This window comes from Nicotiana tabacum, chromosome 17 (genome assembly GCF_000715075.1).
Source record: "Nicotiana tabacum cultivar K326 chromosome 17, ASM71507v2, whole genome shotgun sequence".
In the NCBI taxonomy this organism is placed as follows: Eukaryota; Viridiplantae; Streptophyta; class Magnoliopsida; order Solanales; family Solanaceae; genus Nicotiana; species Nicotiana tabacum.
This window is the reverse complement of record NC_134096.1, coordinates 24,385,222-24,400,004: the sequence shown is the minus strand read 5'-3', so window position 1 is coordinate 24,400,004 and position 14,783 is coordinate 24,385,222. Positions and strand designations below refer to the sequence as shown.

General features: G+C 33.9%; 1 protein-coding gene across 1 annotated transcript; it reads right to left on the bottom strand.

Moving 5' to 3' along the window:
• Window positions 1-2,858: 2,858 nt before the first annotated feature.
• LOC107821590 (putative magnesium transporter NIPA9) lies at window positions 2,859-13,974 on the bottom strand. Its single transcript, XM_016648027.2, has 9 exons — window positions 13,669-13,974; window positions 11,451-11,549; window positions 11,157-11,286; window positions 10,503-10,591; window positions 5,966-6,022; window positions 5,828-5,886; window positions 5,188-5,308; window positions 4,289-4,437; window positions 2,859-3,413 (listed from the first exon to the last, which is right to left on the bottom strand). Exons 1-9 carry the CDS (start codon window positions 13,777-13,779, stop codon window positions 3,194-3,196), a joined length of 1,035 nt encoding a protein of 344 aa, XP_016503513.1. The 5' UTR covers window positions 13,780-13,974; the 3' UTR covers window positions 2,859-3,193.
• Between the last annotated feature and the right edge of the window lie 809 nt (window positions 13,975-14,783).

The window sequence follows — 14,783 nt, the reverse complement described above, 5'->3', positions numbered from 1 at the left end:
TTGACAAGATCCAAGAAACAACGTTTTGATTTATTGAAAAAATCAAACGCCTTTACTTAAGAACAAATCAAAACAATAGATTCGAATCTTGACCGCTTTACAAGTAACTTGAGATAATAATTAATAACTAGTATTAATCGTCTTCTAAGAATACCACAAAGGAATCAATGATATCACAATAAAAAAGTTATCTTACTACCTTGAACTATGAACTAGTAAAGGTTGAAAGATAAATCTCAAAGCATAAGTAACAAAGGTTCAAAAGAACTCTTAAAGTATAATATTATTAATCAATAATGAATTCCCACAATGAATGAAAAGAACTCATATTTATAGGAGTAAAAAGTCCTTAAAACTAGGTAGGGTAGCTGTCAAGGCAAACCCTAACTTGGAGACTAAGCTAAATACTAGAAAACCTAATAAAAACTAATAAAAATAAGAGGGTGGGCGGCCAAATCCCTTTGGGCAGATTTGGCCCTTAAAATTACTAGTTTGGGCCATTGGTTTGGACTCCAATTGCCTTTTGAACCTCTTTTAAGCTCATTTTAAGCTCTTCTGGGTGCCCTTTTGGTGGACTTCAAGGGCTAATTTCTTCCTCTTCTTGGACTTCAATTTGTGCCACCAAATAATTATAAAACTTGGATAATTCATCTCCTTTGGGCTTGAGCTCTTCTTCTACAGTTAAAAGCTTCTTTATTTGCCGTTGAAGTTCAGCAATCTTAGTCTGCAATTCTTTAGCTTGAGATCTTATAAATCGCCTTCTTGGAGCTTCCAAAACTCTATCCTTGTCCTTGATGCTATCAATACACATTTAATATAAATATGATACACATGTGATACACAAATGATACACAGTGTGATACACGTATCATTGTTTTCAGGTTTCATCTTCTATTTCGAATTTTTTTAATTCAAACCACCTCAAAATTTCGCCAAATCATACCAAAACTGAGATTCAAACTCTTTAATATGTACCCAATCTTTTCTAATAACACCTACTCAAAAGAAAGAAAAAAATATGATCTTTTTTGGCTACAAATAGCTAATTGGCTAATATTGGTAACATTTAGCTAAGATTTAGTACTTCCTCCGTTCCAGTTTATGTGAACTTATTTCTTTTTTGGTCTGTTCCAAAAAGAATGACCCCTTTCTAAATTTGGAAATAATTTTGCTTAAAGTTACAATTCTACCCTTAATGAGAAGCTTTTATAACCACACAAATACTATGGCCCCCTTTTTGAATTGTTTAGGACTACAAATTCAAAAAGTTTTTATTTTTTCTTAAACTTCGTGCCCATTCAAACAGGTTCATATAAATTGGAACGGATGGAGTAATATTTAATGAATTGGCCAATTTTTGTAATAAGCTACTTTTAAAGGGACAAACCTGGTAGCTTCCTAAGTTTAAATAGCAATTTGTTTTACTATAGAACACTCTTAATCTGCCATAAAATATTAATTGCATTTACCTGCTAAGAGTATGTAAATATTATTATATTATTTATCTACTTACGCTTTTTCCGTAAGAAAATAAAGGAGTGTTTGCAACTGGGACCCAAAAAAGCTAGAGGTGGCATAGTTTGGGCAAACCCCAAATTCAAACCGAAATCCGAATTGTTTGGATTTTTGGTTTGGATTTTCGAATTATGGATTGGATTTCGGATTTAATTTTTAAAAATTTTGGATTTCGGATTGGATATTGGATTTGGTACTTCAGATTTTTGGATATCCGAAAATCCGAAATTTATATTTTATATTTAGTCCATTATTCATATGTCAATAGTAACAAACCAAATATCCTAACCATTAGACATAATCTCATATATTCAATACTAATTAAGTTACTATCGTAATACTTTCTATTTGGACATGATTTTACTATTGCTACTACTTATCGGCCTTACTAATGTCTTTGTTGTATTTCCTTTTCATTACTTGAATATTTTATTTGGATGATTGCGGTGAAATGAGGAACTTTTTAAGCAATTTAACATGAATATTTCATTTGGATGTTCTTATAAGCTCAAAACCGAAAATCCAAAATATCCAAACCGATTAATCTGAATCCAAACTAAAAAATCCGATCCAATCCGAGTTTATATGGATTTGATTTGGATTGTCATTTCTTCAATCCGAAAACCGAAAATCCAAACCGAAATTTTCATATCCAAATCGAATTGCCCGAACGTCCACCCCTAAAAAAAGCCACTTGTGTAAAAAATAAAAAAGCCTCATAGAATTGGCCAACTCTGCATATTCCCTAAATGCCCCTGTGAGGACGATAAAAATCTGCTATTCTCGCTTATTAATACTCTCTCCGTTTCAAATTAGATGGGGTACTTTCCTTTTTAGTTTGTTCCAAAATAAATGACACATTTCTAAATTTGAAAATAATTCAACTTTAAACATTTTATTTTACCCTTAATGAGAAGCTTTTATAATCACACAAATGTCATGATCCCACAATGCTTTTACCCCTTAAGCTTTTAAAATCACAAATTTCAAAAGTCTTCTTTTGTTTCTTAAACTACGTGCCGAGTCAAATTACCTCATCTAAATTGAAACGGAGGGAGGAGTAGTAAGTAGTTTATATACTAGGGTTTAACTCATGCATATATGGTTTTTATACTATCAACAATCAGGTGACTTAAAACATACATAAAAATAATTAACTCATAATAAATGATATTAATAACTCGTTAAAATGACTAACCTTCAAAAACAGATTGAATTGCATTGATCTTGTAGAAGTCTATATAAGCCGTGATTGTAAGTTAGATCGCTTATACTAACCTACCCTTGCGGCCACTGGCCAAAAACAAAAGAGAAAAAAATATCAGATGCACTGTTTATATGAATTGAATGATAACAGCACATTGGCCTTATCATAGTAAAACGGCGACAACCATATCAATTAGTTACAAAATAAGATTTATCACTAGTCACCATGTTTACAAAATCACACACGAGGTGTGTCTAAAGAGAACAGTAAGATTGTCATTGTAGTATGTGCTAGACTCTCATGTATAAATGGAATGAATCATCATCCTCAAACAACCTGCACTAGGGCTCAACACTGTACTGCACACACCAGATACAATGTGTTTACTAACAGCAGCCCTCAAGTTACATTTACAAGAACCTTTAGCAAAGTCCGACTTTTGCGTTATCTTTTTTTCCTCAACGAGACAAGTCAAGCCTTTGCTTTAGATGGAGTTGCTATCAAATGATGTAAAGTTGATGCCTGGATAACAGCGCTAGGACTAGTATCTCTACTCCGGCTTTGCACAGATTGCCTTACTCCCAAGTTTTTGTCAACCCCACTTCTTAGAACACGTCTCCAAGACCGTGGAAGGCTTCGCATCAGTCGTGTTGAAGCAACCAGCAGAATCACACCAAGAATGATGCACATCCTGTACAGAAAATCTAAAAGTGTACAGTTTTTTTGTTTTATTGATGATAAGTAAATGAAATTTCATCAATTGCACAAGAATGTCCATTTATGAATAGCAAAAAGACTTCCAGTTCCCTCATAAATGCAGAAATCCAGGAAGATGACTAAGGCATATATATATCACAGCCATATTTTAAGTTAAACCACAAATACAAAAGCTGAAACATTCTAAATTTGACATGGTGAACTGCTGTGTACTTGTTTGAAAACATCTACTGACAGCTAAGAATCTGATTGTACTTACAATAATGTGCTAAGCAGAGCAAAACGACGAACTAATAACCCCAGGTTCCCATTATGGACCACGCTTACCAATAGAACAATATACAACTTCTCAGAGAAACAACTTACAATCACATTTTGTGTCATTAAAAGATACAGCTGACCCACATTCACTATTTCAAAAGTGTGAATATTCTCCTACTTAATTCTTAAAAGATTTAAACAGTAATATTAGGTTCATATGTCCTGGAGAAAATGCACTTTTTTTTTCACTGAAACTTACATCCTAATAACAATTTAAGGTGAAACAAGACATTCAGATTTGAAATGAAGGGACTAATATGTAGCATCATAAAGATGGGATCACAGAGTTTTTGAAACCCACATGTCATTCCAGTATCAAGAAAAAGCTGTCATAAAGATGCACAAGCACGTTAAAAAATAAATAAGAGTCCTCGTATTAAACTGACTAAGAAGTCCAGTTAAAAGAACATTTCTCATGGAAGAGGAGGTGAAAGACATAGAGGGCATGACTCTCTTGTAAATGTACTAAAGAAGCTTGACAAGCAAAACAGATGGGAAAAGCAAAGAAATGAAAGATGTCATATGTACCATCCAAGCAAAAGCCAGAGACGAGATGTTGGTGCTGAAGGCAATCGTTCACCCAAAGCAAGCATACCAGCAAGTACACCAGTTACAATTGATGCAACAGCCGCACATGTGGACACTACAATTGCCCTTCCATGCTTCAAGCCACGTGTCTGTTGGAAGAATAGAAGCACTTAATAAAAGCTGTTCATAAATAAGGCAGAGGGTATAAATAGTTTTTCCTTTAAGGCAAACAAATGATAGTTACATTATGGTCGTTTCGTGGCCTCATCTATCTTTGCTAGTTAACATAATGTTGACCAAGACCTAATTTGCTCGGACTTGGGTGCGGGTGTTCGATACGGGTCCGGATCTAGATGTCGAATCCTTCATGATCTGAATTTTATGATAAGGGGGGTAAGGATCCAAGTACAGAAACAGATGATGGGATTCGACTAAAAATAATTCAAATATTTAAAAATAGAGTTATAAAAATATGTCTGAATTATGAGACATTAGGTGAAAACCTTACAAGGTATTCCGAGAAGGAGAAAATATTGATCAAGAGGAAAATCTCAGAAGAAGATAAAAGGAAAAGGACTGACATAGAAATTTTTTTATACAAGGTATTCCATTTTCTTCAATATCACCCTAGCTTTTCAAAAATCGTTATATCTGTCCAGAATTTCTCCGTCGATTTTGTAAAAGTACCTAAAATCAGTTGACCAGATTCGGTATGGATTCCACACCCATGTCATGTCGACACGGGTGCAACGCCGAAAGTGAAGAGTCCGAGCAACTTAGACCAAAACCAGACAAGAGAAGAAAGCACTTGTTCATGATTACTTGGCTTGGATTCGTGATATCAGTATTACTTGTAAGTGGTAATAGCAGATATAAATAATGTTAATCACAAGAAGTACCTGACAAACAAAACCAGAAGCACTACAGCAAATGCTTATTGAAATGCAAATGGGCACCAATAACTTGGAAAATCCCTGCTCCAAGAATAAAAATCCCATCTTTGATATCACGGCTGAAATCCTGTAACCATATTATTGAGTCATTATCCACATCTAAATAACTTACCAACACTTGACATAAGAAAAAGATGACTTTGGCAAGCATTACTATATCAAGATAAAATGGAATTATCTCAAAGCAACCAAGCATACAAGTCTATTAACACGATTGCAATAGTTGTTACTAGCAAAGCAAGCTTAAAACAAAACTACACAAGCAACAAAAGGAGATGTTGAGAATTCTGCCTTACGGGATTTTAAAATGACAAACACTATCTAATACAAGTCTACTTATTCTGATTCATAGACTTTACAATGAGAAAAGGGGTCTGGCACTAGTCCAATTTCACAAGTCTACTCTCATCTAACATGCAACAATTGACACAAATTTCTGAATAAAGATGTGACTGTCTTTAAAGGGCAATCTGGTGTATGAGGCTTCTGCATTTTATGGCCTGCTGCAGTAATGTAGGTCAATGTCAGACAAGCAAAAGATAAGTACAAGAGATAAGTAAAACTTTGAGAACCCCGTAGTAGTTACCCAAACAAAATGCCAGATTCCAGTCCATATATAATTTCCTCGATTACTTCATATTGCATCTGCATTGGAGAAAATTCGCATACAGCATCAGGCATGTCCAGAAGCATCATATGTAAGAGCTAAGTGGAAAATTCATACCAACTCTTGCTCTCTTCGCTGGCGTCTATAAATTCGAAGCCATCCATTAAGGAGAACCTATATCCATCGAAGAGTATAAGATCTCGGAATTCAAAAAGTACAAAAGCATTCGATACTTCTTCAGCCTAAAATCTCAAAACCATATGCGGAGAATTCATAATAAGATCAGTACAACTCCAAAGAAATGCATACAAAAACAAAATGTGAAATGAAAAAATGAATTTACCAACTTCCTAGATGATAGAGCTCAGAAAAAATCAATCATATAGCATTGTACAAGCCAAGCAGTAAGAACCTTTTACATGAGCAGTATTAATGAATATTTTACTCGAGTAAAGAAAAGTTATTTATCATTTCAGTGGGCAAGGCAAACCAAGCTAATTGTTTTCATCGAAAGCTATTAGAGCAAAGCACCCGTAACAGTTGGTCAGCAGAGGTGTCTGACAAGAGCGTTAACAGACAGCACCACAGTCTTCTTCACTACATTTAGATAGATAATATCTCCTCTCTTCTCAAATACACAAATTCTCATTTAGGATAAGTTATCCAGGAAATTGACATCAAAGTATTTCTTGTATTGCTTAAAAAATTGTAGGTAACATATGTCCCTAAAATAGGAATATGGCTGGGAAAACAATAAAAAAAAAAAAAAAAAATTGACGTGAAACAACTTATAAATGTAAAGCTATTTTTTTATCAAGTATAAATGTAAAGCTACCGGACTTCATGTTGGTTATTTGTGAGGCTAAATATGTTTGACATTTATGTGATGGACATGAATTACCATGCTGCATTCAGTCACATAAAACACTAGCGGACATGACTACTTGGATCAACTGTACCACACGTCTATCACATCTAAAATGAAAAAGGAGCATTACTAAATTTATCCATTTATAGTGTTATCATTAAATACCTTAATCTTTAGTTGTTAGCCATTTAAGGCAACTAAATTTATGTTTGAGATATTATGCAAATAGTTACATAACGACTTAAGTGACTTTCTGACATTCTTCTATTTCCAAGTAAAATATGATGAGATCTAGGGTGTGTTTGGTCCGATTTTTTTACTTGTTGGCTTAAATGTTTTAGAAAACATTTTCTTCACGAACTTATTTTTCTCCAATTGGAGGAAAATATTTTCCCTATCAAGAGAAGGGAAAACATTTTCCAAAACTCTTTTTCAACCTTTCCTATTATGAGTATTTTCTTTTCATAATATAGAAAAAGTATTTTCCTTATTTCAACAAAACGAATACTTTCTTTTCATGATGTAGAAAAAGAATTTTCTTTCATTTTAACAAAATGAGTATTTTTTTCATTTCAACAAATGAGTATTTTCTTTTCATGATATAAAAAAGCATTATTTTTTATTTTAACAAAAAAAGTACTTTCTTTTCATGATGCAGAAAAAGTATACTTTTTCATTTCAACAAAATGAGTATTTTCTTTTCATAATATAGAAAAAATATTTTCTTTCATTTCAACAAAAAAAAAAGTAATTTCTTTTCATTATGTAGAAAAACTATTTTTTTTCATTTCAACAAAATGAATATTTTCTTTTCATGATGTAGAAAAAATATTTTCTTTTATTTCAATAAAATGATTACTTTATTTTCATGTTGTAGAAAGAGTACTTTTTTTTTCAATCATAAAAAGTGTATTTTCTTTATAGTTATGAAGCATAAATTTCAACATTATTTTGCGTAAAAAATTAAAGCAACACATTAGGTCCTTTGGGTTTGTGTTATTAGAAGAATAATTAAATTGTTGAAGAAAATAGAGTTATGAAAATATTGGATATTTGGGGAGGGAGGGGGGAGCAAGGAAACATGGGGACTTGGGGAAAGGGGGTGAGGAGAGTAGCATAAAAGAATATTTTCCTAAAAACATATTTTCTACTCTCTAACCAAACACTAGAAAATATTTTCCACTCACCAACCAAACAAGGGAAAATAAATTATAAAACTACTCATTTTCCATGAAAACATTTTCTAGGAAAACCTTTTTCTTCGTACCAAACAAAGTGTTAGTCTTTTCAAACATAAGAACCTAGGACTAAAAGAAACAAGAGAAAATAAGTTATAAAACCACTATATTTTCTAGGAAAACATTTTCCATGGAAAACATTTTCCTTCGTACCAAACACACCCCTAATCCACCATTTTTAGTTGAAGGGTAAAAATAGTTTTACATGAAAAGAGACAAAGCTAACAAGGAAGAAGATGAGAGGAAAAAATTATCCTCCAGAGTTTAGTTACAAAGTGTTAGTCTTTTCAAACATATAGGGATACAATAAAAACCTAGGACTAAAAGTGTTGACATGATAAGCAACTGGGGAAGTACTTTTAGTATGTGCAGAAACAAAAAAACTAGTTGGACAAAAGGTGGGTGCAGGAAGGAAGTAGGGCTGGCATGTGGGCCGGTCCGGTCCCTAAACGGGCCAAGTGGGCCGGTCCCAAAATAAACGGGCTAAACGGTCTTTTTGTAGGAACCGGCCCGGTACCGGACCCACGAACTCATGGTCCCGGGCTAAACAGGCCGAGTCTGCGGGCTAAGTGCGATAAGTGGGCCCAACGGCTAAATTTTTTTTTTTAAAATTAAATAGAAATTAGAGATAAAAAGATATTAAAAAAATATCTAAGGCAATGCCTTGTAAATTTTATTATAGAATTGTGACCTAAATATTTTAATTCAAATTTAAAGACAAAAATATTGTAAAGAGATATTCAAAGCAATGCCTTGTAATTTTATTATATCATTAAAATAACATGGCAATATCTTTCTTAGTCTTCCTCCCCCCTATGGAATGAGCACAACAAGGTGCTAATACCACCATTGAGAAGAAAAAGAAACTAATCAAGATGTGCCAAAATATAAGTTACATAATACATACTAATATTTGTTCATACAAGTTACATGGTATCTCTTACAAACTTCATAAATCTATCAAGCCTTATTTTTTGGAACTAGTTGAGTAATAAATGGCCAAACAGGAGATGTTTCCGTCCGTTTGGTAGGTTGTCTAGAAAAAGTAGGGGCAGTAACAGAAGTATCAGATGGGACATCATTTGGATTAGCATAGTTATCACTAGTTGGGTAAACATCGGAGCAGGACTAGTGGGTGTATCATCATCCGGTTGAGTTTCATCAAAATCAATTTCCTCATCATCATTTTCATCAATAGTATTATAATTATTAGAATAAAGAGCATTCATTAACTCATGGTCTAATTGTTCACCGAGTGCTATATTATGGCAAAATGTACTCTCAGTAAATTGTAATAAACTATTATCGCTATCAAGAATAGCAGGTGTAAGACGGATATGGGGTTTGGTTCGGGGAGCCGGGGGCAGGGAAGGAGGAACAGCATGACCACTAGATTCACCACTCTTGGATTTTCCCTTATTCTTATTTTTGGAAAACTAATTTTTTAAGGAAACCATCTTAATTAATCAAGTAATAGCAAATAAATAAAACAAACAAAAACTATAATATTAAGATTTAAGAGTTGGAACGAGTTTACCGAATTGACGAACAACTTGTTGAAAATTGATTATCATTGAAGACTTGAATACTTCAATTCACCAACTTCACAATTTTTTCACAAATTGTAACCTCAATATTTTTGAACTATTTATTGGAATAAAGTAAGCAATACTAGCAATTATAGGAGAAAGTTAGAGAGAGATTGTGATAGATTGATATTGATTTTGTAAGAAAAATAAAAGAATGAGGGGGTATTTATAATTGAAAATAGGGAAAAAGTGTAATTATAAAAAATTTGGGGTTAAAACAAAGTTGGGGGGGTTAAATGGCTATTTTCTAAATAGCCAACGGCTGTTTTTAAAATCTTCCAAACGGCTAGTTTTTTTTAAAAAAAAATTACCGTTGGGACCGTTTGGCCTGCCAAGGGACCGGTCCGGTCCTACCGGTTCCAAAGCCAAAAACCGGCTCAGGCCCACATATACCGGTCCTACCGGTCCCGGCCCACTTAGCCCGTTTGAACCGCGGTCCCGGGCCGGTCCCGGCCCGGCCCACTTGCCACCCTTAGAAGGAAGTGGTGATTATGGTGTTATGGAATGCTTGAAGATGTTCAACTTCATCAAATAAATCAATCACTCTTGCCTTTTTTAGCAATCACATGGAGCCTGACATTTGACACGTGGAGACTTGACTAAATAAGCTTTTCATGACAAAAAGTTTCATGCCAAACTACTTGCATATCTATCTGAAAGAAGCCGCTGCAAAATGCTATCAGTGATTCTTCCTCCCTTTCCCATAATTTCGACCTTATTTTTATAGGTGCCAACTTAGTGCAAGTTTTCTTGGTTAAGGGAGAAAAAAAGAGCGTTGATAGGATTAGTACTATAAGTCGGACAGAAGCGTTTTCTCTAAAATAATTAATATACCAACCAATATACAAAAAGAATTCAGCATAATCGCTCTATACTTAAAATAATATAGTACCAAAAAAGACCTTCTCAAGTGAATAACTTAAAGTGTGCTTGTATTGTGCATAGAATAAGATACCTACAAACAAGATTGCAACAGCACATGCCAGCCATGGTAGATGAAAAATTGAGATAGCCGAAGCCTGCTGTTCCTCCCCTCCGGCACCAACAGCTGAACAGAGAACAGAGAAGTGATAAGTAAACTTTTTTCAGAAATTCATATCGTAGTGAAACATTTCAGTAAATAGATTTCAATCTCTTTGCTTTACTCTGAGGTTCCTAAGTCAAATTACACGTCAACCAAACATAAGACAGATTTACTGCATTGGTGCTTGAACAAAAGGTGTAGATCAATCAGAATAGCGGCCAAATTTTCGAAATCTTAATACTAACAGCACTAATAGATTTTAGATACCAAATATTGTTTTATAAGTAGAAACAAAGCGGACGGATAACCGACACTCCCACTCCAACTAAGATAAACTGACGGATCTGATATTTTAAACCCGGTGCGTGGCTGTACCACCCTCTTGCAACTACTTCCTCCCCATGGAACAATAACTAGTTTACAAAGTAGTCACTGTAAATAGATGCATATTTCGCCCTGTACGCATAAGGCCATTTATCCAGTGAAACCTTGCTTAGCAATTCAGAGGAAAATGAGCTGTGTCTTTGTTTTCCATAGCCTTATTAGTTCTTTTAACGAATAATGCAAAGCATTAAGGAACTTACATTACCTATGGTGCCAATGCCCGCCAAGGTAATTCCTATCCAATCAATAACATTCATGATCTCCTTTAGATAAAAATGGGAAAAGACTGAAAGTATAGCAAGTCCACAGCCAGAAACTGGTTGAATGACCGATACCTGGAGTACAGCATTCAAACGGAAAGTATGAAGGATTCGCGTGGCTATCAATATATAATAGAAACATTATATTTAGGTTTTCCCTGATAATAGATTGACTTTCAATCTATAAAGTCCGATACACACAACATGCATAAGAGAAAGCTTGCTCGAAATGCACTTACTGGGGCAAGAGATAGTGCTCGCAACATCAAGACTGCTCCAAACAAATCCATAAGTAAACCAATGATCCATGCCTTGTTGAAAGCATAAGCTTTTATCACCTGTAGACACAGATGATGAAGCTTTCCAAGTTGCTCGTGTTTCACAGAAGAAATGTACGATTTCTTAAATTTTAACGTAAGCAGGATAGCTGTTGGGAGGCCAACATGAGTTAACAAAGAACATAGAAGGCAAAAAAGAGATGAAGCCCGCACAATACTAGAGAAAGCCCACCATACGAACATTTACAGTTACTGCAATATTCGGCATTCGCACTCAATAATCATTCAATTAAAGATGTTCCTTTTGTGTATTCATAATTACCATTCAATCAAAGACATTTGATTAATTAATTGTTTACGTATAATTCTAGATTCAATTTGCATCATGCATGGCCAGTGTCGCCAAAAGAAATGGAAAACGAATAGAATACTGTAAAAATGACATTGGCTACATCCAGATGCTAGAAACTTTCCGCTCGATTTATAAACAAAAAATATTCCTGTTAAGAATATTGTTAGGAAATTGTAAATACCGCAAATATCTAATCCTTTGTAAATATGGAAAAGATATACTCCCTCCGTTTCAATTTAGATGAGGTAGTTTGACTCGGCACGGAGTTTAAGAGAAAAGAGGGAAACTTTTGAAACTTGTGGTCTTAAAAGCTTAAGGGGTAAAAGCTTTGTGGAGACATGACATTTGTGTGGTTATAAAAGTTTCTAATTAAGGGTAAAATGGAAAGTTTAAAGTTGAATTATTTCCAATTATAGAAATGTGCCATTCTTTTTGGAACGGACTAATAAGGAAAGTGTATAATCTAAATTGAAACGGAGGGAGTAGAATTCATGTCACCGGGTTTTTTGTTGTTGTATTTAGAATGTGATTGTGTGAATAGCAACAATAACAACCCAGTGATTTCCCACTAGTGGGGTCTGGGGAGGGTAGAATGTGATTGTGTGAATAGGAATAAGAATTATTTTCCTTTCCATTTTTGGATTACTTGCAAACATTATTTAACTCCAGCATACTTGAGGGAATAATCAACCCAATTCATTCTCCAAATATCTTCTTTCTCTTTTTTTTCACGATTTCTACTATAATCTAAACAAGCTATTGATTGATAAAGAGATGATAGCTGCATAAATCATGACCCAGAAAGGTATTCTTCACCATATTCATGACCACTGATATATTCATTCATGAAGTGATATATTACTTTGCTAACTATATAAATTGTTTAGTGACAACCCCTTCAATACAGCCCGAATGGGCAATGAGGTATTGCACCTAGCTAAATGGTTTAAGTCAGCCTCAAGTGAGCTTTTGAAATCGCTAATTGTACGGTTTAGTAAGAGTTTCTTTTCAATGATATTCAAGATTCAAGACTTCTCATGACCAACTTATGTAAGGAAGTTCCTCAATGTCAATCGATTCCATCATCAAATAGCCAAGTAGGTGGTAGTTTTCTGAAATTAAGTTTTATGTCTTTCAAAGAAGTGTAAGGAAGTACTGTTCTGTGTTACATTTTGACAACAAACTAGGCAAAAGCTTTAGCAACTTAAAAAGACTACCGAAAACTCATTGCACGCAGTTGTTTACTAGCACTCATATTAAAAGAAAGCTAGATGATTGAATTCATTGCTTATTAATGTGTTCTAAATATCCAATACAAACATAAGAACATAAAACCCATGTGACAAAGAGCGATCATATAAACGACATTCCAGCACCACAACACCAAAAACTATGCTTCAATTCCAAATTAGTTGAGGTCAGCGACATGAATCCTATATGTCGGTTCCTTTACATCCCAGTATCCAATATTTATCTTTAAACATATATTAGGCCTCCTCTGGTGTTAGATTATTTACATTTTTTGCAGTTACACAAATCTTTAAACTTTTAAATAAATAAATAAAAGAGTCCCCAGAAAAATATCATAACAAAATCATCAGCAGACATTTGAACCACATTTCAATGCACATAATTATAAGAGTATATATGAATGATAACATAACCAGTCACCCATAAACCAAATCCTTCAGAAGAATCAATCTTTCCAAGAAATGCAAGAAAATCAACTTTCTCAACAAAGAAACAGAAACAAGAATTGAATCAAAACTCCAAAAATAAACAAAACCCAAAATTTACAAGGGGCAAGTTTACCAGTTTTGAATATACCTTGAGCTTGAAAGATAAAGGAGGGAGAATGAGAGTGCCCTTCTTCTGAAGAACCTTGCCGATATTGTTACCAGCCGTCGCCGCTACCGTTAGGCAGATTGATTCCCACATTTCTGCTCCCGTGTTTTTTTCTGTTTCGTGGATCAATAGGGAAAAGGAATGAAGGAATATTTTTTGGTTTTAAAATCTTTTTCTTGGTTTGTGTTTTTTTGATGTCAAGATCTCGGTTTGTTGCTCTGGCAGATTAAGGCATATTACCAGAATATAATTAACTATATTATGACAATCCCCTACGCTTTCTCATCTTCCTTTTTTTTTATTTCTTCGTTTTCTTTTTCCTTTTTTTCAAACGGAAAATATTGCCTAATTTTGAAAAAAATAAATTGGGTAAATAAGCAAATTTATTAACCAAACTGGAAGAATTACATGAAAAAAACTACACAACTGCAACATACAGTTTCAGTAGAGAACTCCATATGGTTGTCCAACGGAACGGGACAAAACTAACGGGACGGTGGTGGGACGAGATGAAACGGGATGAAACGGGATGAGACAAACGGAACAAAACGATAGGCCCCATCCCGCTAACAAACGGGATGGGACGGGACGGGTTCGCGGGCCTTAAGTGTCATTTTAAAAAATATATATATTTAAGCATTAAGTTTGGCAACGACTATTTTGTTTTTACAATGACTAAGTTTTTAAAGTTTGCAATGTCTAGTTTTTTGACTTATTTAATACATTTAAAAGTTAAACGAAAATTAGGAAACTAAGTAAAGAATTATAAAATATTAAAACAAAAAACTTGTAACGAAATATTCTAGTAATTATACATTTATAATACAGTTATAATTTATTTAATATAATTTCAAGCCATTAAGTAACTAAGTAAGAGTGTAACACAATTCATAAAAAGAATTCAACACTTAGAGCCTTTTATTTTATTAATAGAACTTTCAAATCTCACATACAAATATAATTCTTTTGAAGAGCACATAATCTACGCAGCCACCTTCTAGGAAGGGTTCTGTTTGAACTAGGCCTCTTAGTAGCCAATTACAAATTATCATACTAATATTTGATTGTGAAAAAATTGAGAGAATAATATAGATAGA

Coding starts and splice junctions, on each gene's coding strand:
- LOC107821590 (XM_016648027.2), bottom strand. CDS start 13,779: ATGTGGGAATCAATCTGCCTAACGGTAGCGGCGACGGCTGGTAACAAT. Junction 10,592..11,156: donor GGCGGGCATTGGCACCATAG/GTAATGTAAGTT, acceptor TTCTCTGTTCAG/CTGTTGGTGCCGGAGGGGAG. Junction 4,438..5,187: donor CTTCTGGTTTTGTTTGTCAG/GTACTTCTTGTG, acceptor TTCTTCCAACAG/ACACGTGGCTTGAAGCATGG.